Below are 25,323 nucleotides of genomic sequence, written 5' to 3'. Positions count from 1 at the left end.
CCGTGGCGGGCGGGGGGGTGTCCTGGTCCGTGGGGGTGCGGGTCCCTTTAAGAGGCGGGTTTTCACGCTGGGCTGCGCCCCGTCCCGGCAGTAGGCGCGGCGCGACGGCCGGGGGTGGGAGGAGCGCAGAGGGCGGAGGCGGGCGGCAGCCACCAATGGGCGCGGGCGGCGGGGGCGGGGCATGCCAGCGGGCGGCCAATGGGCGGGCGCCGTGGCGGCGCGAGGAGGGCGGGCGCGCGGGGCACGCCGGCGCCGGGCAGCGCGGGGCCGCCGCGCAGGTAGGGGCGGGGGAGGAGGGGGGCGGCCGAGGGAGCCCCGGGGGACTGGCGACCGCGGGGGAGGCCCAGGGGGCGCCGGGGGTCCCGGGGGGCTGGCGGGAGCCGCGGGGAGCGTCCATGCTGCCGGCGGAGAGGCCGGTGCCGGCCCCTGGCCTGCCCCCGGCGGCGCCGCGCTCTGAGGGGAGCGCGGAAACACCGAGGCTCTGCTCCCACCCCCCCTCGCTGAGGGGATGAACCGGGCCGGGGGGATGGGTCCCGCCGCTGCCGCCGCCGCCCGGCCCCAGAGCCGCCACCCTGTCGCTGGGCAGGCCCGGGACTGGCGGCGGGGGCTGCTCCGGCCGCTACTCGCCGCGGCCCCCGGCGTGGATCGGTGCTGGGGGGGGCCGAGCTGTGGGGCCGGGGAGGGGAGCGGGGCCGGGGCTCTCGGAGCCGCGCCGGGGCCGAGCTGCGGGGCCGGGACTCTCGGAGCGGCGCCCAGTACAAACTAGTACCGCGCGTGCTGGAAGCGGTCCCGGGACCGGCCGGGACCGAGGCCTCAGCGCGCACCGTGGCCGCGACCCGGGACAGGCGGTTCCCGGGGGGGGCACCGGAGGACGCGCGGCGGGCTCGGCCCGTCCCTCCTCCCCTTGACCTCCCGCCTCTCTCCTGCGAGCGCCGCTGGGGACCCGCCGCTCCCCTCCAGCATCCCCGGCGGTGGCTCCGCTCCAGCCGCCGGCACGCGGGACCGAAGTGACCTTGAGAGCCGGGAGCAAGGGCAGCCCGCCGGATCCCGCCCGGGCCGAGGCGGCCCGGCCGCAAGTGCCTCCCTCCGCCTCTCATCCTCTCTTATTTATTTATTTTTGTTTTCGTCGGGAGGCGAAATCCCTGGCTCGCTCTCTCCCGCCTCCGCCGCGTGCTTCCTTCCCCCTCGCTTGCGCCGGCAGCGGGGAAAAGGGATCCAGCGAAAATCCAACGCCGACGGAGGGACTCGCACCGGAGCATTTCCAGGCCGGATCCCAGCGCTGCGTAAGGGAAGGGAGATGCCGATCCGCGGGGAGGGAGAAGCACTGGGCTTCGCCTTCGCCGGGGAGGCGAGTTGGGGCCTGGGGGAGCCTGCGTGGGCAGGCAGGGGGGTGTCAGCCCCAGCACGGCAGGCACAGGAGCGGCAGGTCACCGGGAATGTTTTCTCTTTACCGGGATCTCCTGCGCTCGCCCGCTCTGCCTTGTCTCGGCAGCTCCGACTGTTGTTGCTTGTAGTTTGGGACACTTGGGATGGTGATTTTCCAGCAGGAGCAGCTTCCTGCTACAAAAATTCCTCGAGGAGGATGATGGTGTGAGCCATGAGAAAGTGTTTTCCACCTTGTGCCGGTGCTGGAAGCAGAGCTGGACAGGGAGACTTCCCTGTCAGCTGTGCCTGGAGCCCAGCCTTATCCTGTGCTCCTGGATACCCATCACTGCCGCGTCTGGGAGCTGGGATGGAGACAAGGCAGCTGCTGCAATGTCTCTGTGGTGGCTAAGGATGTTCCTCGCAGCCCCTGGAGCCACCCAGTGCCAGCGCTGTGTCTGGGGACACTCTGACCTGGCAGTGACCGTAAGAGGGAGAGAAAACCAAGACAGGACGATGCGGTGCTTCCACGTGCTCTCCTGCCTCTGGCTCTCATCGTTTTAGGGGATTCCTGTGTGTTTGGTGACCTCGGGGGCCTTTCTCGATGTCCTCGCCTCGGGCAGAGGGTGCCTCTCCCTGTACCCCGCATGGTGCCCCTTGGTGTCAGCCCCGGTTAGGGCTAAATCCGCTCACCCGGATTAAGCGGTACAACTGCTCAGGGATTTAAGGAATGACGTGGGGGAAGCTGGAGCGGGCTGAGCTCTGGAGAGGGAGGCTCCGGAGTGGGTCAGAGCCCCTTTTCCAGCACAGGGGCAAGGGGGAGGAAGGGTCTGGTGCCTCCGTGATACAAGTTTCAGCTTCAGGGCAGCATGACACCACATGGCAGAGGGTGTTTGTGGCATGGGGCTGTCCATCCCGAAGGTGCAGGGTATCCGAGGAATCAGGCAGGGAAAAAGCCTTTTGGTGTGATGCCACGGGATGTTATTTCAGTGCTTCTTGTTGTTTGAGTCTCCTTTCCCTTCCAGACACATCCTTTGACTTGAGCTTCTCCTAAAAAAACCCCACAGCCTTCGTGTGTTGGTCCCATCCCCGCGATGCTCGGGCTGGGGGGTTGTGCGGGCAGCTTGTTTACTTTGCAAAACTCTGTCTGCAGGGATCCGGGAGCTGGTTCCCAGCACAGTCCTAACCAGTGGCTTGTGTTCAGTTTTCCTGCAGCCCCGCGTACGTGCTGCATCTTGAGGGAGTGTCCCCCATGCCTCCGGCTGGGATTTAGCCTGGCCCCATTGCATTGGGAACCTCGAGGCCTCAGGGACACGGGGGCTCACGTGGCTTCGACTCTCAGGCCATTTGGGCATGGCTGTCGGAGTGCAGGACCCCTGTCCTGACTCTCCCCGAGTCCGTGGATGTTATTTAGACAGGTTTCCCTTTGGACAAACCCCTCGGAGCGAGAGCAGGGTGTGTGTAGGGAAGCATGAGGCGGTGAAAGAGCCCCTCTTTTTATGTAGGAAGCCCTTTGGGATGGTTTCTTCGCCTGGGCTCTGCCGCACAGCCACGGCATCATCCCTGCGGGCACTGGGATGCGCTCCAGCTCCACGCTCATCCTGCCCGCTGGCACTCGTCCTGCCTGCTGCCATCCTGCCTGTCCCCCCACCTGCTCTGCCATCACCCCCTGCCCGTTGAGCCAAGCTCTTTTCCCTTGAATAATTTCCTTTCCGGAGGTCCGATGGCTGCTTGCCGGCTCTGCTGTGCTGCTGGAGCCTGTATCATCGCATCCCTGCCTTGCTGCACGCTGCCGGTGAGCCTCGGCATGCACCGAGTAATCACAGATCATGGCTCTGGCATCGATCCCCTGGGATCGTGCTCCGCTTTGGCCCTCGGTGCCAGAAGCTGTGTGACACGGCAATCTCCGGTTGCGGTTTGCCGAGGGCGGAAGCGTCACCTTTCTGGCCCACCAGGTGATAACCTTCCCTGCGCGGCGCTGGGAGCGTGTTTACTTTACCTGTCACGGCCGATAAGCGCCTCTGATAAAACTCATGATAGTAAATAACGGGCTTTAAAGACAGGGGAGCAATTAAAGGAGGGAGGCGGTGCCTTCGGCATGGACTGTGCCCTCGGAACATGGTGTTTTGCCGACCCGGGAGCAGACCCTGGCCCTCGCTGGCCGAAATCTCCCTCGCCCCAGGGAGTTTTGTAGACCTGCGACTTTTCCCATCCCGACTTCCATCTCTTGAGGAGGAGAGGCTCTGCTTTGGAGGGTGTTATCCGAGGCAGTGGGGAGGGAGCTGCTGCTCTTTGGCCACTCGGTTGTGAGGGCTGGGGAGTTCCTGGCAATAAATGCCCTTTTTTTTTTTGCCGCATGACTTGAACAGAAACATTCTTGCTGTCCTGGAGCGGCAGAGATACTAATGTCTCTGTGCGGAGGGGGATTTAAGGGGATGGATTTGCAGCTCCGAAATGCATTTCTTCCCTCTTTCCCTTCCCCTTGGGAGCTCACGGGCTTCTCCTTGCAGTGCCAAGCTGATGCATGAAAAAGCAGCTCCCCTGAAGAGCCCCGAGCCCATGCACGGCCGTGAGAAACTGGAGGCATCCCACAAGGAGAAGAGTTTGGATTCCCTTGATGGCAGGTGAGGGGCAGCATCCCGGAGTCTACGGTCGAGTATTTGCTTTTTTGTTCATCCTCTTGCGACCTCCTGCAGCACCCCCTCTGCCTCCGAGCCCCAAATGCAACCCGCCGACTTGGGATATCGGGTCTATGAAAGCAGGGAGGGAAAAGGGGTTTGGGAAGGGGACCAGTATTCCCGCTGCTGAGGTTGTTGGGAGGATTTCACTGTCCCTGTGGTTTCTCCCTTCATCTGCCCATGTGATGGATGTGGATGGATGCTGATGGTGCACAGCCAAAGCTAAGTCTGTTCTCCTGCCCCGGCACGTTCCCAAATTCCCGTTTGTGCTTTCCCTGGGGAAACCTTGACCTGGCCAAAGCTGCCCATTGCCAGCTCCTAACCTGTCCCAGGCTGCTCTGGACTCCTTCCCCCGCTGCCGGGGTGGGTTTTGGGTATGGGCACCCCGATGTTGGTGCCTCCACCAGCTCAACATCAGCCTGATGCCAGACAGAGATCAGCCTTCTTCTGCGGCCTTTATTTAACCTCAGCAACGCCAATGCTATGATAAATCACTGAGACATCCAAAATGTGGCTTCCCATGGTCTCTCTTCCGTCCTCTGCATCTTGCCACGTCTCTTCTTGCAGCCCGCATGCTTTTGGGAGCAGGTGGGAGACCTGGGACTTTTCACTAACCTAATTATTATTATTTTTCCTTCCAGCCTCCACCTGAATGAAGCCCTGAAGGATGAAGACATCAAGAAATGCCACCGGGAAGTGGTAAGTCTTTGGCTTCATGAGCGAATTGGGCTGGTTCATTGTAGCCTGACCGCGGCTGTTTGCCATGGAGGAGCCTGTCTGGGGTCTCAAACGTGGGCTGTGGGACCCAGAGGGGGAGCCGCGGTGGCTCCGGGTTCAGGGCAGAGGCTCCTGCCTGCAGTTTCAGGGGATCCAATGATGGTTCCGAGTGGCCTGTGGTCTGCCCTGCAAACACTTTCAAGATTTTTCCATCCAGAGCAAAGGAAAAGTGAAAATCCTGACTGCAAGCAGCTCCATTCCGCTTCATTTGAACCTTTTTTGTTGTTCAAATTGTGCCCTAAGTAGAGCTTTATAGGCTGTCTACAAACAAGAGATGCTCAGGAAGAGGAAGGAGCGGAGGAAGGAGGCATTTTGCCTTTTCCCTTGAAAAAGATGGAAGAAAAAAACATTATCCTGCTTATTCAGAGGCATCTGGGAGGTTTTTTGGGTTGGCAATGGGTTTGTGCTGGGGCCAGGGGGTGTTTCTTGGTGGTGGCTTGGAGGTGATGCCACAGTGACCCGCTGTGTCCCCCTGAAACACTCCTGCCAGCACCCCCGCCGCCCCGGCGTCTCTCTGGGGGGTGTCTAAGCTGACCCCAGGTGATGCAGAGCCTTGATCCTCTTATGGCCCAGCTCATCCGATGACAAGGTGCGCGCGGCAAAGGTGACCTTGTCACCGTGGGCAGGAGGGCTCTGCCTGCGGTGCTGCCTCCAGCCCAGCCTGACTGTCCCGGGGCCCTTCAAGCTGCGCTGGACCTTCCTGCATCCTGGCGAAGCGTCTTGTCCCTTGGATTTCGGGGGACGTCTGTGTTCCCAGGGAGCTCCCCGAGGTCTGGGGCGCCGCCTCCTCCAGCGCAGGGGACGCAGATCTGCCTGTGTCGCCTTACAGCACTAATTGAGTGGATTTAGTGCAAAGCGTCGAACTGCTTTGGAGCCTTTAACTTCTATACAGAATTATTTAAGGGCGAACCTGCCGAGCCTCCTGCCGTGGCTGCCGGCAGGCTTTGAAGAGGCACCGGGAATATAAATAGCTGGATGGCGCGGCGCGATGGGCGCAAAGCAAGTGTTGTCACCGTGCCCCGAATAAGGGAAGGGCTCGAGGAGGAGGAGAGAAACCATTGGGCAAAATAAACTGCCTGCGGATGAGCCCGGGGGAAAACAAGCTCCTCGCAGAGGCTCAGCCTCCTTAGATAAACTCTAGATATTAGGGGAAATGTTTATCTGGGAGGATGGCACAGCGTTTGCTGAGTGCTGGATCATCCAACCCTCCTCTAGCCCTTCGGCTCCGCCGTTCCCAGCCCGGTGGGACCCCGCTGCGCCGGTCCCGGGTGTGGGGAGAGGGAGATTATTTTAATTTGCAGGAGGGTGAGGGTTTTTTCTGGGTCTCCTTATCAGCAAGGTCACCGGATAACTTTGCTCTGCTTCGTTTTCAGGCTGCTAGCAAGTACAACTCCCAGTACCACAAGCTGTTCAAGGACATCCCGACGGAGGAGAGCGTGCTGAAAGGTGGGTGGCATGGCCAGGGAAGGGGACGGGGGCGGTGGGGTGCGGCACACCATCTGCCATGCCCCCCCTCTCTCTGCCCTGCAGTTTGCTCCTGCGCGCTCCAGAGAGACATCCTCATCCAGGGAAGGCTTTACATCTCCCCCAACTGGCTTTGCTTCTACGCAAACCTTTTCGGGAAGGACATCAAGGTAACGTGGGGGCCAGCTCACCCCAGTCCCACAGGGCTCATAGCCCAGGCTACGCCGCAGCCCGCTTATTCCCTCCTGCACCCAAAATCGCTGTCAAAAGCCTCCGATGCGAAGGGGAGTGTGGCTGTGCCTCCCCCTCCGATCACCTGCGGCATCTGCCCGGGGAAACCGAATACTGGGTTGCTTTAAAATTCCCTGATGCAAAACCTCCTACAAGCCGCAACGGCGTTTGAAGGAAGATCAAAGGTTTCGGGGCCGCGGGGGGGGATTTGTATCTCTCTTGGCTTTTCTTCTTGATTTACAATCTGCTGTTTCCCTGTTAGTCTTGTGGTTGACGGGGATCTTGGGGAGAGACGACTTCCTTTAAAACTGGGCTGAAGAACTGAATTATTTATATCAGCCACTTTAAACAAATGTCTGATGGAAGTGCGGGGTTTCGATGAAGTTACTCTGCCATAAATTTTGTCCTGCTTTATTTTTAACCCTCCCTGGGCTTGCGGGGCGGGGCTCTCTTGATGGGTCTTAGGGATACTCGCTGGACGATGCTTCCCCTGTTTCCTCACTGTTCTGATCGAGTAGAATCCACCTCTGAGCCTAGATTAATGCTGGGGGGATGCCGTGACCTTTAATAAAAAACAGGCTGTCTCTGTGAAACGCCGAATCCCCACGCTGCTGCTCTGCTTGGGGCATAATTATGATGCATGTTAAATCTCCACCTTGGGAAAGAAACTCCCCGAGCTCATGCTGTGCCCGTCCCTGCCTGTCCCTGTGTCTTTTTGCCCTCCAGGTTGTGATCCCGGTGGTCTCCGTTCAGCTGATCAAGAAGCACAAGACGGCCCGGCTGCTGCCCAACGGCTTGGCCATCACCACCAACGCCAGCAGAAAGGTAACGCTGGCGCTTCGAGCATCGGTACCCGGCCTTGCCGCAGCCGGGGGATGCCGCGCTCCCAGTTAGCTGCGATTTGAGAGCGGGGAATGAAGCGATTCCCATCCCTGGCTGAAAGCGTGGGCTGGTGGGGAAGCGAGCGTGGCTCTCCGTGCTGGCAGCCGGCCAGGGCAAACACCGTGGCTTTGCTTTCGTTTCTGAATTTCACTTTGTTTCTGGGCAAAGCAAAGCCCAAGTGAAACTCGGCCGAGCCTGAAAAATCCCTGCCAGGCTCCAATAAAACCTTTAAACTCCTTAAACGCAAGCAGGGGAAGGGCTTCAACCCCAGCTGTTGGAAAACTTGGCGAAGGGGATGAATTTCCAGCTTTTAAATCACATTGGGTGTTGTCGGCTGCAGTGAGCTGACGTAGGCCTGCTCAGTGCGTCCAAGTCCCCGCCTGCCCCATCGCCTGCCAGGGAGGGGGTTATTCCTGTGGGATTTTGGGAGGAAGTTGTTCCTGTGGGATTTTAATAGGGGGTGGCACAAGACAGGATTTGGGCATTCAAAGCCATTTGGTTGCAAGGCTGCTCTGTGCGTGGCGTGGGCTCTGCATCGGGCAAGGTGAGCGCTGCCCCGTGTCCCCTCCTGCCAATCCCTGGGGATGTTTTCCGTTGGTCCCGGCCCCGTTTGCTGCTGCGTCCCTCTGGGCTGAGCACGGGAGGCCCTGTGGGGACAGCAGCCGAGCGAAACTGGCCCCAAAAAAATCTGGTCCAGGTTTTAGCAGGCTGCAAAAATAACAGCAGGGAAACTCTGTGGGGAGATGCCTGCGGGGGGGACGCGGCTGCCAAAGGAGTGGGGATTCAAGGGCAGGACGTCTCTGTCTGCCTGTCCCCTACCTGTGGGGAACTGGACTTGGGATGGGGGCGAATTTCTCCCAGCAGCTTCTCTCTTTCTCTTGCAGTACATCTTTGTGTCCCTCATCTCCCGCGACAGCGTCTACGACGTCCTGAGGAGGGTCTGCACACACCTGCAGGTACCGTCCGCCCTGTGACTGACACCGTTTCGATAGTCACAAGCTCCCTTTGGGCTGTGTCTCGGGGAGCAAAAGCTCTTTGCCATCTCCACAAAGGCTTTGGACTGCTCCCAAAGCCCTCCCTGGTGCCTGCTGCCTCTTCTCAGCATCCTTGCTCTGCAGCAAGGGACAGGAAGAGGGGCAAGAGCCCGCTGAGAATGGCAGCACTTCATGATGGCAGCATTCTGCCCGCTGCAGAATGGCAGCACTGCTGCATCCTCATCATCCCCGATGCAGGGGACTGTCATGCTGTCCCCGTTCCGTAGTTCAAAATGACGATGGCTGTTTCTTGACACGCTCCTGAGCATCCCGTCGGGGCAGAGCCCGTCCCCGCTGTCCTGTCGCGTGGGTGTCCTGTCCCCGTGAGCCGCTGGTGGCCTTTTCTGGGTCACGGATGACGGAGGCAGAGCCCGGAGTTTCTGCTCTCTCCCAGGGCGTGTGTATGAATTATTTATAATCTGATAGTAATACTAGTTCTGCCACTCCCCACATTGCTGCTTTTTCCCCGGATGTAAAGTTTCAAGGGGAGGAAAAATGGTACAAATTAAAAAAAAAAATTAAAAAATTGAATTGAATTAAAAAGCCTGAGGTGGGGGAAGAAATCCATCAGCCCTGGAACTGGAGAGGAGGGTTTTGGGGATCTCCTCTTCTCCCTGCCTTCAAAGCACGTGGGACGCCGGTGCCAGAGCCCTTTCCCGCCCCGAAGGGTGTGTGCGGCTCTGCCTGGGCGGCGACTGGGGTGACTCAGCCCCGTTGCCCAACTGGGCAATTCATTCTTTGAAATGTGCTGGGCTCTGCCCAGGTATTTCCTTTTTTTTTTTTTTTCCCCTCCCGATGGTTTATCCCCTCCTCCGGGAGCCAAGACTGGTGCAGGAGCCCTCGGCTCAGCCGTGGTCCCATAGGGTTTTCAGTAGCAGGAAGCGGCGGTGGGGTGCCGCGTCCTCCAATGGGTGCTTTTCTTTGGCCACAAAATCCCCACTCTTGGAAATTTTAAGCAGTTGCTCTTTGTAGACTTGCCAGAAACATCAAAATTCAATTTTCTGGCTCAGGTTGAAGCAGGGAAAGGCGGCACCGTAACGCTGAGAGAGCTGGGGGGAGTTCAGCCTGGAGAAGAGAAGGCTCCGGGGAGACCCTCGAGCCCCTTCCAGTCCCTAAAGGCTCCAGGAAGGCTGGGGAGGGACTGTGGATCAGGGAGGGGAGCCATGGGACGAGGGGGAACGGTTCTAATCTGAAAGAGGGGGGTTTAGATGAGATGTGAGAAAAAAATCATTTGCGGTGAGGGTGGTGAGCCCCTGGCCCAGGTTGCCCAGAGAAGCTGTGGCTGCCCCATCCCTGGAGGTGTTCAAGGCCAGGTTGGACGGGGCTTGGAGCAGCCTGGGCTGGTGGGAGGTGTCCCTGCCCAGGGCAGGGGATTGGAACTGGATGTTCTTTAAGGTCGCTTCTGACCCAAACCGCTCTGATTCTGTAACACCCGTTTCTTTCTCCCCTCCAGGTTTCCAGTAAGAAGAGCTTGAGTTTGAAGGAGCTGACGGAGGAGCCCGACGCCGTGTCGCTGGTGAGGCTCAGGGCAGCTCTGGGAGAGGGAAGGACCCCCACGAACTCACCCCGTGGGCAGGAGAGCGGCCGCCCGGCCCCCTCGGTGGGTTTAACGCCTTCCCGGCATGCTGAGGTTCGGCCGGCAGCCACTTGCAGGGTGCGGAGTCGGTTCTCTCCCCTTGCTGCTGAGAAAGGTTGTGCAAGGATGCGGCCATCACCTTCAGAGCTTATTCTCTGGGATCCTCACACCCCGACTTGGCAGAAAGGGACGGGTCAAGAGGACGATTCAGACAGCCCCCAGCTGAGCACGAGCCCGTGACCCGGCTGGTTGGTCCCGGGGGTGCATTTACAGATGGAAATACTTTGGGGCAATGTGGAAAATGCTGCCGCGCCACTCCCGCCGGCTGATGCTCTTCACAGCCGTGAATATGGATAACAGGCTGGAAATGTGGCTGAATTACCCAAAAACATATGGGATGGCTGGGAGGCTGGAGAGGAAAAAGCCTGCCGAACCACGGTGTGACAGAGGGAGTGCGAGGGGCCGCATCCTGCTGCCCTGGGAGCTTGGCAGGGCCCGGCTCTGCCCGCAGCGGCTGCCAGCCCGGCCAACAGTGTCCTCTCCATGAAGCATGGGTGGCCCGTCCCCGTCTCTGCTTGGTCATGAAGCTGTTGGTGCTGCGGCTGTGCTGGGCCGCATGGGGACGCCAAGCAGGGTGTCCTCCGTGGGCTGGTGGCCCTGTGCATCTGGCTGGGTGCAGGAGGTGACAATCGGGGTGGCCCTTGCAGGCCACTGGCCCTGCATGCTGGCCCAGGAGGTGACAAGTGGGATGTCCCCTGTGGGCTGGTGGCATCCCAGGGGTTGAAGGTGCTTTTCAAGGGGTGAAGCGGGAGTGATCCAGGCTGGCAGCATCTCCCGGTGCTTCTGAGGGATGTAGCCCTCCAGCAGCTCCAGCCTCAGGGACTCTCCGGTGGGGGAACCCCTCTCTGTGCTGGCTGCCACCCTGCTCAGTACCTTTCCGGATGGGCTGGAACGGGGATGCTGAGCCCCAGGGCGGGGGGCGAGGGGCTCTCGGAGGATGACGGGTGACCACTCTGAGCTTCAAACCAAGGGGTGAAGGAAGCAGCAGTTGGTATTTGGGGCAGGTGTGGGGCGCGAGGGCAGGCCCTTCCTATGGCAGTAGGAACGTGCATCCCCACGGGGCCATCGTGGAGGACCAGCTCCCCCTTAAGATGATGTTTTGAATGTGCTGGTACCAGATGGAGAAGCCGTAATGTTCGAGTCCAAATCTGGCCCCACCGTATCCTCGGCACTGCTGGTTTCATGGGAGAAACTGCGGCACTTCTCACCTGGGGCTGTTCCTGCAGGAGGTCATCGTCCCCGAGGGCAAGTGGAGGAAGGTGTCACCCGCTTCGCTGTCACTGACGCTGCCGGACGCCGACTACCAGTGCATCCACCGGACCTCCATCAGCAGCCTGAGCACCAAGGAGAGCTTCACCTCCGAGGAGCCCCTGGTTTCAGGTGAGGGCTGCGTCTCACCCAGGGACGTGGGTTTGTGCCCTGCCCCGCACATGGTGCTGGACGTAAAACTCCATAAATACATGTTCATCCATCCTCTGCTCTCGCCGAGGGGGTTTCTGCCTTGTAGACGAGCAGGGTTGAGTCTGGGAGCTGGGGATGGGGTCCTGGGGATGTGATGGGGTCTCCTGGCTGAGGGGTCTGAGCCCTCAGTGTGTGCCTGTAACACCGTGCAGGCTGCATTAGCTTGTGGGGGAGGAATATTTGATGCTTGAAGGCTCCCGGTTGCTGGAGGAGTGGCTGGAGCCATTGGCTTGCATTGGCTCTTGCTGAGTGCTGACTCTTGGCTTGCATTTCAGAAAGTGCAATAAACACCGAGGAGGAGCTGGAGGTGGAGCAGAGCTGCGTGGCAGAGCTCAGGCCCTCTGACTACCAGCTCCTGAAGATCTTCATCGTGCTGTAAGTGTGCTGAGGGCGGCCGCGGCGTGGGGAGGACGGGGCATACACTGGGAGCATCCGTCTCAACCACCAGCCACTGAGCACTTCTGCTTGTTCCTCTGCTCCCAGCATCTGCCTCCTGGTCGTGTCCTCCTCATACCTGGCGTTTCGCATCTTCCGTCTGGAGCAGCAGCTCTGCTCTCTGAACCGGGACTACCTCTCCCGCGGGCACAGGAGGTGAGGGACCCACGGGGACACTTTGGGGCAGGTGGGTCACACTGCACGCAGTGGAGAACCCGAAGGCTGTGGTGCAAAGAACAACAGCTCCCCTCCGTGACATGTCCCAGGGATGCTGTGTCCCTTATCCTGTGCCTGCTGCTGGCGTGGCTGACGGCAGACCCTGAAGGGCCATCCCTGTGCAGCAGATGATCCCACTGCTTTGAGTGACCGGGGAAATCTCTGCTGTCCCTGAGACTTTGAGCCCTTGGGACAAGGCTTCCTTGCGGGTTTGGGGCTGGTCCCCCGGTTGGAGGAAGCACCAGGACATCTCGGTGGAGCTGGGCTGTGCCCTGGGGCTAATGCGACTGTGGGCACCAGCAAGGGATGGAGAGGTCTGAGTTCCCTTGGGTTGGGGACATCGCGGGGCGGGGGGGTGTCTCCCTCCTTGTGCCCATGGGACCCGGTCACCAGGCTGGGGGACGGTGCCTCCGTGGCTTCTCACTCCATCTCACCTCACTCTGTGCTTGCAGGTGACCGTTACCCCGGCGCTGGCTGAGGATGGACGCCAAGACCGGGCCACCCTGCAGATGGATCCCAGTGCTGCGTCCTGCAGGCCGTGGCCGTTGCACGTGGCCTGGCTTTCCCTCGGCCGATAAAATGGGACCAAGCATCTTCTCTCTTCCTACTGGCACCCGCTGCCGGCGGGACCGCCCGGCCGGCTGATGGCCACCGGTGCCAACTCCGTGTCCCGCTGGAAACCTGTTTTCTCCCCAGGACGCTGCTGTGCCATAACACGGGACGATGGCTCGGGGCTGCCGGGCGGTTGGACCTCCCCGTAGGACTTGCTGCTAAAATGGGCGCCATTTTTTATTCCAGACTTGGGTTTTTCTTGTTAAAAGATGACCTAAGGCTCACTGGGAACCCCCAGAAATGTGGCTGAGTTGCTGCTGCTGCTCTGGGTGAAGCCTGGGCAGCAGCTCTGGGCTGAACCTGCCCGTTCATCCCCCTCTCAGTCTGCAGGGATGGGGAGATAGTGGCCACCAGCCCTGTGGGGGCATCACTTATCCTGGCACCCAAGGGTGGGGGTACAAACTGGGGTCCCCCCGGCTCTGCTGGGCTCCTTATGGGCCCCCCCAACCCGTCCCTTCTGGAGCACCGGGGCGTCTCGGCGTGCGTGTGTGTGTGCGTCCCCCTGCAAAGCACTTTAGGGTCCTCACTGGGGACCGCACCTGGGAATGGTGCTGGACCAGGGCTTCGTTAGCCCCGCTCACCTCATTAAGACATCCTGAAAGGAACCCGTGGCTGGCACCGGTGAGCGTCCCGGGTCGCAATTTGTTTGTGCTCTGGTTTGTGTTCTCCTCGTCACCATGCAGAGCCGAGTGCCACAGGATTTGTCCCGCAGCCTCCAGGATAGTGCTGGGACGGCAGGTGATACCTGTGTCATTTACTTTGGTTTTCTTTCCAGTTTTTTTTGAGAACTACAAGTGCTGATGGGGCCAAATCCCTGAGCCCCGGGGAAGAGCTCTCTGCTCCCTCCGGGCTCAGAATGGCTTTTAAATGAAAATAAAACCAGGATTTTCTAGTATGTCCCTATCTGCTGCCAGCGTCCTTGCGGTGGTGCCAGGCTGGGCTACCACAGTCTGGGCTGTCCTGGTGGCCCTTTGTTGGCCATGTCCCGAGGACATGGATTATGTGGGGGCAGACCTGTCCTTTTGTGGGCTTGGGGACAGGTGGCATCACCTTGTCCTCCCTTTGGCACAGTGCTGGTGGGCCTGGGGCCGTGTGACCCCCACTGTCACACCCCATAGGGCCGGCTGGAGGGATGCTGCGTGGTCCAGTGCCACTGGAATGCTGGTCAGTGCTCAGCGTCGTTTCCCCACATCAGGTCACCCTGCCTGTCACCCTGGCTATGCCAGGGGGGGACAGCAGGCAGGGGGTGCAGCCGTGGCTGGGGCAGGGTGACCGGGGGGGGCTTTTGGGGGACACCCAGGGATGCTCCGGGTGCAGGGGACAGGGAGGTTCTTTCACTAGATGGCAGCAGAGACTGCGGGACGTGACACTCAAGCTGGTGGCAGGGCCTCCCTGGGGACAGCGGATGCCCAGGGAGGGTGCTGAGCTGCAGCCGCAGCCTCCTGGGGTGGGGCGAGCCTTCCTCCTCCTCCTCCTCCTCCTCCCTGAGGATCTGCAACCTGAATTCCCCCTCCAGCCCGGCCCGCGCAGCAGAATGCAGGAAAATGGCCCCACGTGAAGGCCACAGCGAGGATGGTGTTGGCTAAATGGGGACCAGGGTGGTGTCACCCCACAACGGTGTCACCGCCATGGCTGCATTTAACCTTGTCACCCCATTTTTTGGGAGATTTAGCAGCCGCGGTGCTGGGGAGGGGATGTCTGTGATTCGGCCGTGTTTCTGGCCAAAGGATCGAAGCTGCTTCAAAGCCCCGGCGTTACAGGGCCGTCAGAGCCTTTGATTCCACGGGTGACCCGGCAGATGAAAGGGGTCGTCCCGCTGCCACCCAGTCCCCGCTGGGGACTGGCCCAGCTCGTTTTGCTGGTGTGCCTGCCGAAATAGGCTTGGAGGGTTTGGGGTTGTTTTTTTTTTTTTTTCAAAAAAACAAGTTGGCAATCAACGGGTTCAACCTCAAACTTTGGAGCTTATGGCCCCAAAAATGAGGTTTAGAGGTGTAGGATTGAGGGGTTTTTTTTGGTCTTGTGTTTTCTGGGTGCTCCACAGCACCCAATACAAAGCAGGTGCTTTGTCCTGTATATATACAGGTCCCTTGTCCCTGTACCGAGACCAGGCCAGGCGTGTGACAGTGGTGACGGCCACCTTGGCTCCTCTTGGGACCCTTTGGTTAAAGCCAGCGGTGGAACAACCCATGGGTGCAGTCGGCCGATGTGGAGGTTTGGGGGAGCCAGGGGCAAGCCCCCGGTGTGGTCTGGGGGGTCCCTGCTGCCCGGGGATGGTTCCAAGGCTCCGGTTTTGTTTTCCAGCTGGTGTTTGCCTCCCTGGTCGGTGGCGTGTTTGCTCTCCCGGTGACGCCCTGCTTGAGCTTATTTGCTTTTCTTTGTGTAAAGAAATGCCACGTAAAAGCCTCGGGTGCAGGAAATGGCCCTGGGTGCTCACCTTGCCGGCTCTGGCAGCCCTGTCCCATCCCTCGGGGACGGAGACAAGGAACGCGGGTTGCCTCCTGGTTGAGCACAGCCCCTGCTCTTGAGTCCCCCCCGATGCTTCCCTGCTCGCACCCACAATCCTGCCTTCCTGCCTCCCCTCTCCCCGCGCTCCTCCCCAGCCCAAATCCACCCGTTAAAATAGGATTAGGAGAGTAAATCAGCCCATATGGCCTCCCTGCTATGGCGCAAGGCGCTAGCGGAGTTGTCCCCAGGCTCGCTGGTTCTCCCAAGACCCATTTCTGCTCGGTTTCACCCATTGCAGGGCGCGGCGACCCGAGGCTCTGTGACACCCTCGTGGCCGCGACACCATCACACAAGAAACCGTGGGGCAGCGGGAGCCACCGCTTGTTAGCAGGTACCTACACAAGAGACGGGACAATGCTGACAAGCGCACGGTTTGGTTGAGTTTTATTCTGGACCCGGGAGAAAGGCAGCCTCCTGCCGTGGCAGTGATGTTGCTCCAGCGAAGCCCCACGCGAATCCCCTTCAGCGAGCGGCTCAATGCCATTTCAGCTCCGTCCGAGCACAGTGGAAGGGGTTTTCCAGGGAGGGCTGGTGCTGGGAGGGATGCCCTGGCCCGCTGGCTGCTCTCCCCTCTGGGCAGCCTCGGAAGGACGGGAACGATCCCAACCCTCGTTTTGCCCCTCCGCTGTCTGTGTGAGTTTGCTCGGGTGTTTTTTGGAGAGTGTTTTGGGCTGTGGCTACTTACCTTCAGCAACAAGGGAAGTTTAAGAACTTCCTACAGTTCATCGCCCTCGGCGCTGCGCTGGTAAACACGCCGTGGGGCTGGGGTGGCAATAAGATGGGCAAAGTTCAAACTAATCCTTCCCCCTTTTCCGAGGGCTGTATTTAACCTGGATTTCCCTGATCCCGTTGGCGTGCTGGGGGGCGGTTGCTCTGCCAGACGCCACCTGAGCAACCTGCGCTTTGCTGCTCAGGAGGTTAGAGATCATCCTGCAACTACGTCTCATTTTAATTTTTATTTTCCCCACTGCTAAGCCTGCCTTAACGAGAGGATCTGCTCTGAGATCCCAGGCATCAGCCAGCACAGGAGGAAAAGTGTTTCGATTAGAAGCGTATTAAGGAATTCTTGGGTTTCAAGGAGATGGCGGTTATCTTTGGCTTTTATACCTCAAACTCTGTCCTTTTGTTCTCCCTGGTGTGTTTTTTATCTGGAGTAACAGAACTGGTTTTGTGCTAGAGGAAGCAGAGACCGCCTCGTACGCTCTGAGCACAGCGAACACTAACGAGGGCTGGGGAGCGCTGACGAACCCTCCCCAAATGGAGACGACCTAAAATCATAATGGAAAAAAAAAAACCACAACTCAACTTCAAAGAGTGAGTGTCACTTTTCATCTCAATTAAGTTTCCTTTCCTAGGATTGGGTTTCTCAGCTTCCTATTAATCTTCCAGCCGTTCAGAGTCAGGTTTTAATTTGTAATAAGAGCGAGCAGGGGCGGGGGACAAAAAAAAAAAAGCGATCGCTGTTCAGCCTAGGAGCATCTATCTGAAGAAAACTGATTTTGATTTTGCCCCGTTCTTTAATTAATTGTAGCATTTCCTCGGGAGTCTCGTCTTTTGACATCGACATTCCAGCATCAGGTTTTCAGGGGTAAAAACATCCTTGCTGCTAAATCCTAGGCTGCTCAAATACCACTAGCGGGAGGCACAAATTAGAATAGCCACGATAAAGCATTTGGGGGCTCAGTTTTAAAGGGCATTTGCTAAACCGGGCTTGGAACAGCAACGCCTGTGGCCAATTAAAGCCACCAAACGAGGGCGTGTTGCCTGCTGGGCAAAGGTGGAGAAGTCTCTTTAGCAACCCATTTTGCCACAGCAATTAGTGTAAAACTTCACCATTGAGAGGAGGGTTTCTTTGAAAGGAAAGTGACTTTTCTCATTAGAAGTTCAAAGGCCAGTGAATTCCAGAAGGGACTAAGGCTTTTCCAGAAGGAAAGGGGGTGTTTGGGGGGTGTAGCCATGCTGGAGGGGTTACATTCTTCTTCTTTGGGACAATCCTGCGCATGAGCATCTCCCTCAGGCACTGGGGGTGCTGCCTCGTGGATGGGGAAGGCAGTTTTTGCAGGGGGGGCGGAACCAGAGCTGCATCTCCATCATTTCTGTGCCAGTTTCGTGACCAGGGCTTTCCACTCGGATCTCTTCTGCGTGATGTAGGAGGGGGTGAGGAGCTGCAGCAAAGGCTCCGGCCGGTCCCTGAAGTATCCCTGACAGAGAGCCTCGGCATTGCAGATCACGTACATCCCACAGTCATAGCTGTTCTGCTGGGCAGGCGCCTTCTCCTCCACGAAGGTTGCTTTGCCCCCTCTCTTGCCCAAAAAGGCCTCCAGCTTCCCTGCCACTTGCTTGGCGTGGACAGAGTTGCATTTACTGTGGGAATCATAATGGGCGAAGCACTTCTTGTCCCTGAAATAAACCAGCAAGCTCCAGTGGGTGCCCCCAGCGACCTGGTTGGAGTTATCATTGATGGGCAGGAACACCAGCTTCTTCTGGAGAAGGTCCAGCGGTTGAAGGAATATGGCTATTTCTTCCTGACTAAGGGCACATTTAATGAACTGAGCCACTTCAGGGCTGATAAAACAAACCTGATCGCTAAATTCTTGGAACTGGTGGTTGGCGAAGTATTCGAAGGCAAACCCGATGATGTGGTCGTTAAGCCAGTTTGGGGGGTCCAGCAAGGCAACGTCCGACTGCCTCAGCAAACTGTCCATGTAACTGAGAACAACGGGGTCCATCCTGCACAGGTCGCGGCTGCAGCACTCCAGGAGACTTCAAAAGCTGAAATGTAGAAAGGGGAGATAAATTAAGGAATTAGATCACACATGGGATGAGATACAGTGCAACAAACATCTCGAGTTTCTGCTCAGCAAGCAGGGAGCCAAAGCCCAGGTTTCCCAGATGGATATTTGAAGGACTGGCATTTGAACCATCTGCCAGATGAGCAGACGGAGGACAGGCAGCTTCTCATCTGCAGTGTGTGACAGGTTGAGCCGGGCTCTTCTGCTGCTCTAGGAGCAATGCGTGGCTCCGATTAGATAAACGTTTCATCGTTATGATCTTAACCTCAAAGCAAAGTGATTTCAAAGCAGTTCCTGCTCAGGAACTGCAGGCACGCCTTTAGTTCTCTGCTTTGCACAGAAACCATACGTGATCTGGGCAAAGTCGGTTGGTGTTTTGGTGTTTCAGTATTTACCTGCACAGTGACAGTCACTGTAATCCTTTGCATCACTGGTATTCCTTAAATAAAAGTCTTTTCGGGGCTGTCTGACAGGCATACGGTCCCTTTCGCCTAGCAGAGAGTGCCACAGCTCGGTGCCAGACGCATGACCTGTTCCAGGAAAACCTGCTGGCCCGCCAGCACAGGAGGCAAGGCAGCGGTGAGTAAGGAGAAACAAAACAAAGCAAGATCAGAAACAAACCAGTTCCCTACCGTGGGAATCCTCAGGACACCTCTCTAGCTAGACGCTACAGATTTCAATAACTCAAATACCACCAAAGCTGGACAGTCCGCAAAATACCTATCATTTTTCTTAGCTCGGGTTTTAACTTGTTAAAATTTTGCTCACAAAAGGAGAGCTGGGTACACTGAGGGGTGAAGATCCCTGCAGGCTCCCACTGGTGAAGGCCACCTGCGAACCGTGGGTCATGCTGACCCACTCTTTCCAATCTCTTACTCTGTTATTTGTCCAGGCTATGTTCTTCCCTCTTCATCTGCGCCTGCCTTCCAGAAACAGAGGCTGCTCACGCTTAAAAAGGCGCCTGGAAATTCAAGTAGACTGTAGAACCTGGTTCTCCCCACCCACGTGTTTGAGGATGTACTCAAGGGGCTTCAACAGGTCTTCCAGGCAAGGCTTTTCCTCCTTTCCGTTTATCAGGTTACCTGAGTATCCACTAATTCTGGTCTTTCTACCAGTCATATAATTCCTTTTCATAAGCTGCTGCGTTTGCTGCCTTCACATCCTGGGGGAATTAAAGTATGTTTTAGGAAAGACGTTGCACAGCACACTAGGAGGTGCTACTCAATAGACAATGCAAAATACTCACTGGCATCAGTCTAGGATTTAGGAGGAGATCTTCTGGAGAGAAACTATGGATTTAAACCCCCTATATCTGCCCCACTTTTCCTTTTGCTCTCGCATTCCCCAGCCCGGGCTCCTCCACTGCTGCGATGCACCAACAGCCCCCGACGCTTCCTCTCTCCTTGCCAGGACAGGGCTAGAAACGCCGCAGCTCGGGACAGCGGTGATGTGGAGCTGGTCTGGCCTCGCCCTTCCCTCCTCTGTGCCAAACGCAGCACAAAAACATCTCGGGATTTCTTAAAGCACCGTGTGAAAGTGAATAACGATAAGATCACTTTAATACGATTCACTATAAATAGGACACTAATTCTCCATTATGATAGGGGGAAATAAAAAAAAAATCCCATGTGTTGTGTTGTTTACATGTTAGGAAGAAGTAGATTTGTGCTTCTTATTGCAAGTGAATCATGAAAAGGTCCTTCCCGGCCAGGTATGCATAAATTAAGACAGATTTATCTTGAAAAAATCTTGGCAAGCTCACATCGCATGTGACTTGTAAATAACCGACTGGATGAAGCATGCTGGATGTGTAATACGTCGGAAGGAAGGGCCGAGGTAGCGTATCTGGGCCTTGAAAATGCTAATAACTATTTGTGTATCGCTGATAGGTCCGAGGCATGCCAAGCAGCAAGAGTCACTGAAAAGGAAGGGGAGCAGTCATTGTTATTTATACTGAGCCAAACACAATGGTATTTGGACATGCTTCCTACGTTATAATGAACGCAAACTATTTCCAAGTTTGTGGAGCAAATCCTTTGCAAGAGCCTGCAGTAGAAAAACAAAACAAAAAAATCCAAACTAAGTCCCAGCAACTCTGTAGCATGCCCGAACATCCTCTTGTTTAAAGAGCTGAATGTCCTGCGAGCCTAGAAGTGGCTGGTTTGGGGGGGTTTACGGGGTTGCTGCTCAAATACTTTTTGCGTGTGCCCATACAGTGCCCCAAATTTTCCTTTACTGCATGTTTTTTTCTGCTCCATCTTCTCCTACAGATGTACGAAATACAGCAAATAGCTTTCCACTCAAGTCCAAACGGGATTACAGGCTAGGGAAGGAAGCGTGAGTCCTGTATTCTGTTAATTTTCCACTCTGCGGAAACACTGTTTGTTTGGTTTTTTTTTTCAGTCAAAGAGAAAAAAAAGAGACACTTGGCAGCTTCCTACAGTCAGGAAGGGAGAATGGTTATAGCAAATGCTTAATTGCCACTAGCTACTACTTTTAATTTTATTGCCATCTGGTATTTGTGAAACTGCTTCTGAGTTCTGCAGGATGACTCACAGCGCGCAGCGCCCAGCTTAAAGGAAAACCCTTCGAAGGCTGGGATGCCTTTCAGAGCCACTTAAGGTAAGCAACGGACCAAAAAAGCATAGAGGAGCTGTGAAAAGCTCTCAGAGAGGTGGTTTTGTTCGGGAGAACCTCAAGATGAATCTACAATCTGAGCACCTTTGAGGTTAAGGGTTGTTGAAATCCAGTCACAGATCGCAAGCAGCTCTGCTCAGACACAGCCAGGATTTGCTTCCTGAAGGCTCAGGCACACTCTGTTCAGAAGTTTTCATAAAAATAACCATAAATAGAGACGCAGGCCTGGAACATTTGTTGTAGGTTGCCAGCAAGAGGCTTGCTCGTTCATTTTATTTGCAGTTTAGTAGTTGGAATTTGTGCAAGCTCTCTGTAATCCTCAGCTTCTGGGAGGGATATTCGTCTGCCCCGTTTCGAGTGCTCAGATGAGAACACCGGGGAGAGAAAAAGGAGCATTTCAATAAAAATGTCATCAAGCCAACCAAGATGAAACCGCCCATTTTGTTTACAGATTTGAAACCGGTGCCGTCTTGCATCGATGTGGCAAGAAGTCAAGTTTCTCTCACCTCTAAGTTATAACAATTTAACAAACAAGCTGCCATCCTTAGCGCAGGTTTGATCCATAAACTGATGGGCCTCCTTCGTGTCCAGGATGCAAGGCAAAGCCTGCGTTTTGTAATACTTGAAAAAAAAAACAACCACGAAACAACAACCCAAACTTATTATTTTCACAACATTAAAGAGAAATACCTTCTGCATGTAATTGTTGCCTTGCCCTCTGAAGGCAGCACTTGAGAGCCAGGGAATGAAATTCCTAGTAATTGAGCGTAAATAGGCAGTGATGGAGCAAAGAGGGCATACATTAAGGATGAATCAGGTTCCTAAAGTCTATTTTAATAAATTAAAGGTGCTAAGAGCATCCAGAGTGAATATTTTAAGGTGCCATGTCACTAAACTCCTGTACCAAATTTAAAGAATATGAGGTGATACAGAAGGCCACCTGAAAGGCAAATTATTCAGACTTTACTGGGGAAAGAGTAAGAGGGACAGAGAAGTTTTCAGTGGCTTGGCTGAGATCTCTGGAAGGATCAAGTGTAAAAAGCCCCGTGATTTAACCACCCGACCATTCCCTTTTACTGGAAATACAGTTTTTAGATGCCGTGTCAGCGCTCTTAATAGCGGTCGCTGTTAAGATCAGACAAGGAACATCAATTTCTATTCAAGAGCTTGAGCTGGGCTGGGCTACCAGCACCTGAGTTGCCATACTTATCTCTCTCCTAACTGAGCCAGAGAATAAATTCAAGCAGAAATAAACAACTAAGCTAGAGAAGAAGCGTACTTGTTTACTCTTTTTGTTAAATATAAACAATGTCTTAGTAGCCTATAGATTATAATTCCTGTATTATAGAACCTTTGCAGGGTCAGTAGGCCCTGAATTCCAGAAGGCCCAGAAGAAAACATTCATAATTTCTGCACGCACAGACAATGCCCAAACCTTTCTGTTCTCTCCGAATTCCCCAAACAGGCATGTGCAGCTGCTCCACACAACCGAGCTCCAGAACGCTGCTTTGTTTCACAGCATCTCACAGGGCGGTAAACGAAAAGCTGGAGGAACTACACCGAGTGCTACTAAATCAAACGTCTTTTGCTCCCCAGGATGGGACTGAACAAAGCATTAGGTTCAACAGGAGAAAAGCCCCAGTGACCTGAGCGCCCGGGGACGAGAGATGGCAATGAGACTCTCCCAGAGTTAACGATAGGAAACCCATCGAAACGATGCTAAACCAGCTGTCGATGGCTCACATTGGCCAGCTTTGAGAAAAAGCTTATTCAGGAGAGTAGTGGGAAGTGCTGGGAAGGAATACCATCTGCCTGAAAGACCTAAAGGTGGCAGGAATTGGGTCAGGAGAAGGAATTCGGTCAGAGGAACAGGTCAGGGCTGCCATTGCTCTGTGGCCGGAGGAGTGACGTGCCAGACCCCGAGCCTCTCCCGGTGCCGGTTGGGATCGGAGCATGACAGCTGCCCCCCGGGAAGAGCTCCCTTGTCCCACTGCAGCTTCTAAGGAAATAAATGAGAATTAAGGGGAGAGGAGCGGGTCCGCCCGGGCTGGCGGGGCGCGGGCTGGGGTCAGGGTCAGTCTCAGGACTAAGGCCTGGGACCGGCCGGCAGCTCCCCTAGGCCAAGCGGTGCCCGGGGGCCAGCCCCGGCTCGACACCCGGTGCCCGTAACGCATCTTTACGTTTAACGATTTTCACCGTTTTCCCCTCAAAACGCGCGGTGAAGACCCGGGGCCCGCTGGAGGCCGGCAAGGACCCCCCCCAAGGGCTGCGGCCTAGCAGGGCAACCACCACCGGGGCCCCGCCGCCCCCGCTGTTGCCATGGCAACGCCCGCCGGGCCCTGCTGCCGCTGCCGCCGCCGCCGCTCACCTGCCGCCGCATCGCCCGCTCACCCTCCGCGCCGCGCCGTTGCCGCGCGCTACCGTAAAGCCGCCGGCGCCGCGTCGTAACGAGCCGGCTGTGCGCAGGCGCGGGAGGGGCCAGTGTGGCGCGCGGAGGGGGCGTGGCCTCGAGATGGGCGTGGCCTAACAAGGGGCGTGAACATAGGATAGGCGTGGCTTAGTGATGGGCGTGGCCAAGTGCGCGCCTGCCCGCCCCCCCCCCCCCCCGCCCCTCCCGGCGGCGGCGCGCGCGTGAGGGCGGCGCGCGCGGGCAGTCGGGCAGCGCCCGGGCGGCGGCGACGGGAGCGTGAGCGCCCGTTCCTCCTCCTCCCCCCCTCCCCGGTTCTTTCCCCCTCCCCTTCCCCCTTTTCCCCGTCCCCATCCCCCGGGAATTCCCTTCCCCGAGCGGAGCGGGGATGCGCCGCGCCCCGACACCCAGGTGAGCGGCGGCGGTGGAGCGGGGGCCTCCGGTGGGGTGTGTGTGTGTGTGGGTGGGTGAGTGAGGGAGGGAGGAGCGCGCGCGGGGCCGCGTGCCCCCTCAGCGTGAGGCGGGAGCGGAGCATCGCCCCGGTGCCGCCTTTGTTCGTCGGAGGAGGGCGAGTCCCCCCCGGTGGCGTCGGGAAAGGGGGGGTGTCGTCCGTCCGTCCGTCCGTTCCCGCAGCGGGTCAAGATGGCGAGATTCCCCCCCACGCGTGACCGGCTACCCCCCCGCCCTCCCTCCCCGGGTGCGAGGTGCGGGGAGGCTCCGCAGCGGGCGGGGGCTGCCCCACGCCTGGGAGCGCCGAGCGGGGCTGCCGGTTCTCAGTCCTCCGGTGCCGTTTACACCCATCTTTGGGGTGGGTCGGACACGCCAGACGTGAAACAAAACCAGCCCGGGGAGGTGGGGTGGTGGATGGGTGGGCAGCTTTCGCCTTCCCTTTCGCGTTTCCAGTGTCACCAGTGGGTGGGTGGCATCCCCGCAACCCCCCCGCCCGCGGGTGGGGAATCGGCCCCCACGCCGCGACATTGCGGAGGGAGCGGGTGGCCGTCGGCTTCGGCGAGCCCGTTACGCCGCTGAAGCAGAGCATCGTTAGCGATTCCCACCCCGTCGTAATGAGGGATTTCTGTTTTTTAATGCAGCGTTACAACCCGCGGCGGCTCGCTCCTCTGCACACCGGACCTTTCTGGGAGCGCTGCTCCTCCGAAGGTTAAAACACTCGCTATTTCTTTCTGGAATTTTCCTAAATCTAGCCAAAACGGCCTTTTGCTTTATCCACCCCAAAAAAATCCTCCGAGGTGACTTGCGGTAGGACCTGCCGTAAGTTCAGAGCCGGGCGTTTTGCCGCCCTTCTGCTTATAGATCGGCTTCCTCCTCCTCCATTTACGTTTTCATATCCTGAAATCAAGCTGAGATTAATAAAGTCGGGAGCGTGAGCTCGGCAGAAATCATGGCTTTCACATCCCTTGCTGCAGCATGCGTTACCCTGCCCATCGGCATATAAAAAAAATAATCACGTAGCGGCAAAGGAAGGAGGAGAGCACTGCTACGGGGAGAGAAAGCAGCACGGTATTTTGCTAAATCGGTAACGAAGCGCTTTATTAAATCGCTTGGTAAATAGGTTATTAGTTGGGGAAGTGGGTTTCTGGATGGCTTGAGCATTTTCCCGGCTCTTTTCCCAGGGGAGTGCTAGGAAGTGTCAGGGGAGCGTCGTCTTCTCGACTCCCCTGATGAGAGGTGCGTGGACGCTGTGGTGATGGGCTGTGAATGCTTAAGCGAGATCTTACCGAGCTGAGCTTAACCACCAGCAAGCTCCAGCTGGGCTCAGAGAGGCTGCGTTATCACTGACGAGCATCTCCTCTTCAGCCCGTCGTCCTGGAGTCACGCGATAATTATGATTTCCCCTACATCTTTGAGTAAATGTACCCATTTCAGTGGCTTTTCTCATTTTTTGAACTTTTTTTTTCATTAAAATAAGAGGATTTTCTTTGCATTTTTCCCTTATGAAGGTGTTCCCAGCCTTCGCTCTCACTCCTGGTTGTGATTTTTTTCATCCCCGAGATCATTTTGGAAGCCGTAAGTCCGGCTGCTGATGGTAGGGAAGGTAATTCAGCAGCCTTGGCACACAACTAATAAGCTTTTGTTTCCTGGTCAATGAATGATGATGCAACTTTTTATATTTATTTGTTTATTTATTCATTGCAATCGATATATAAATCAGGATGGTTTTAGAGGTGCTTCGTCT

The 25,323-nt window shown here is 56.8% G+C and overlaps 3 protein-coding genes across 12 annotated transcripts in view; 2 read left to right on the top strand and 1 right to left on the bottom strand.

The window, feature by feature from the left end:
* The first annotated feature begins 205 nt into the window (after nucleotides 1-205).
* GRAMD2A (GRAM domain containing 2A) lies at nucleotides 206-13,683 on the top strand. Of its 4 annotated transcripts, none has more exons than XM_074600006.1 (12): nucleotides 690-1,283; nucleotides 3,873-3,986; nucleotides 4,682-4,739; nucleotides 6,191-6,263; nucleotides 6,348-6,451; nucleotides 7,239-7,337; nucleotides 8,279-8,350; nucleotides 9,882-9,944; nucleotides 11,291-11,444; nucleotides 11,801-11,900; nucleotides 12,009-12,116; nucleotides 12,629-13,683. In XM_074600006.1, the coding sequence occupies exons 2-12, from the start codon at nucleotides 3,883-3,885 to the stop codon at nucleotides 12,630-12,632; spliced, it is 939 nt and encodes a 312-aa protein (XP_074456107.1). In that variant the 5' UTR covers nucleotides 690-1,283; nucleotides 3,873-3,882; the 3' UTR covers nucleotides 12,633-13,683. The 4 variants fall into 4 exon arrangements, with proteins under 4 accessions (XP_074456108.1, XP_074456107.1, XP_074456105.1 ...); XM_074600004.1 differs by having other exon boundaries at nucleotides 999-1,283; nucleotides 9,882-10,028; XM_074600007.1 differs by lacking the exons at nucleotides 690-1,283; nucleotides 12,629-13,683 and adding an exon at nucleotides 206-278 and having other exon boundaries at nucleotides 12,009-12,120.
* A 1,977-nt stretch (nucleotides 13,684-15,660) lies between these two features.
* SENP8 (SUMO peptidase family member, NEDD8 specific) lies at nucleotides 15,661-23,177 on the bottom strand. 4 transcript variants are annotated; one of them, XM_074600010.1, is made up of 4 exons: nucleotides 23,091-23,177; nucleotides 19,168-19,247; nucleotides 18,481-18,630; nucleotides 15,661-18,065 (listed from the first exon to the last, which is right to left on the bottom strand). In XM_074600010.1, exon 4 carries the CDS (start codon nucleotides 18,020-18,022, stop codon nucleotides 17,384-17,386), a length of 639 nt encoding a protein of 212 aa, XP_074456111.1. In that variant the 5' UTR covers nucleotides 18,023-18,065; nucleotides 18,481-18,630; nucleotides 19,168-19,247; nucleotides 23,091-23,177; the 3' UTR covers nucleotides 15,661-17,383. The 4 variants fall into 4 exon arrangements, with proteins under 4 accessions (XP_074456111.1, XP_074456112.1, XP_074456109.1 ...); XM_074600011.1 differs by lacking the exon at nucleotides 23,091-23,177 and adding an exon at nucleotides 19,332-20,003; XM_074600008.1 differs by lacking the exon at nucleotides 19,168-19,247 and having other exon boundaries at nucleotides 23,091-23,175.
* A 159-nt stretch (nucleotides 23,178-23,336) lies between these two features.
* Nucleotides 23,337-25,323, top strand: part of MYO9A (myosin IXA) — a 188,761-nt gene continuing 186,774 nt past the window's right edge. For all 4 annotated transcript variants that reach the window (XM_074599687.1, XM_074599686.1, XM_074599683.1 and 1 more), the window contains exon 1: nucleotides 23,337-23,540. The gene's annotated coding sequence lies outside the window, so the exon portion shown is untranslated. The remainder of the gene's footprint in view (nucleotides 23,541-25,323) is intronic.

Source organism: Larus michahellis, chromosome 9 (genome assembly GCF_964199755.1).
Source record: "Larus michahellis chromosome 9, bLarMic1.1, whole genome shotgun sequence".
Classification (NCBI taxonomy): Eukaryota; Metazoa; Chordata; class Aves; order Charadriiformes; family Laridae; genus Larus; species Larus michahellis.
The sequence above is the reverse complement of the archived record's forward strand: the minus strand, read 5'-3'. Positions and strand labels throughout refer to the sequence as shown.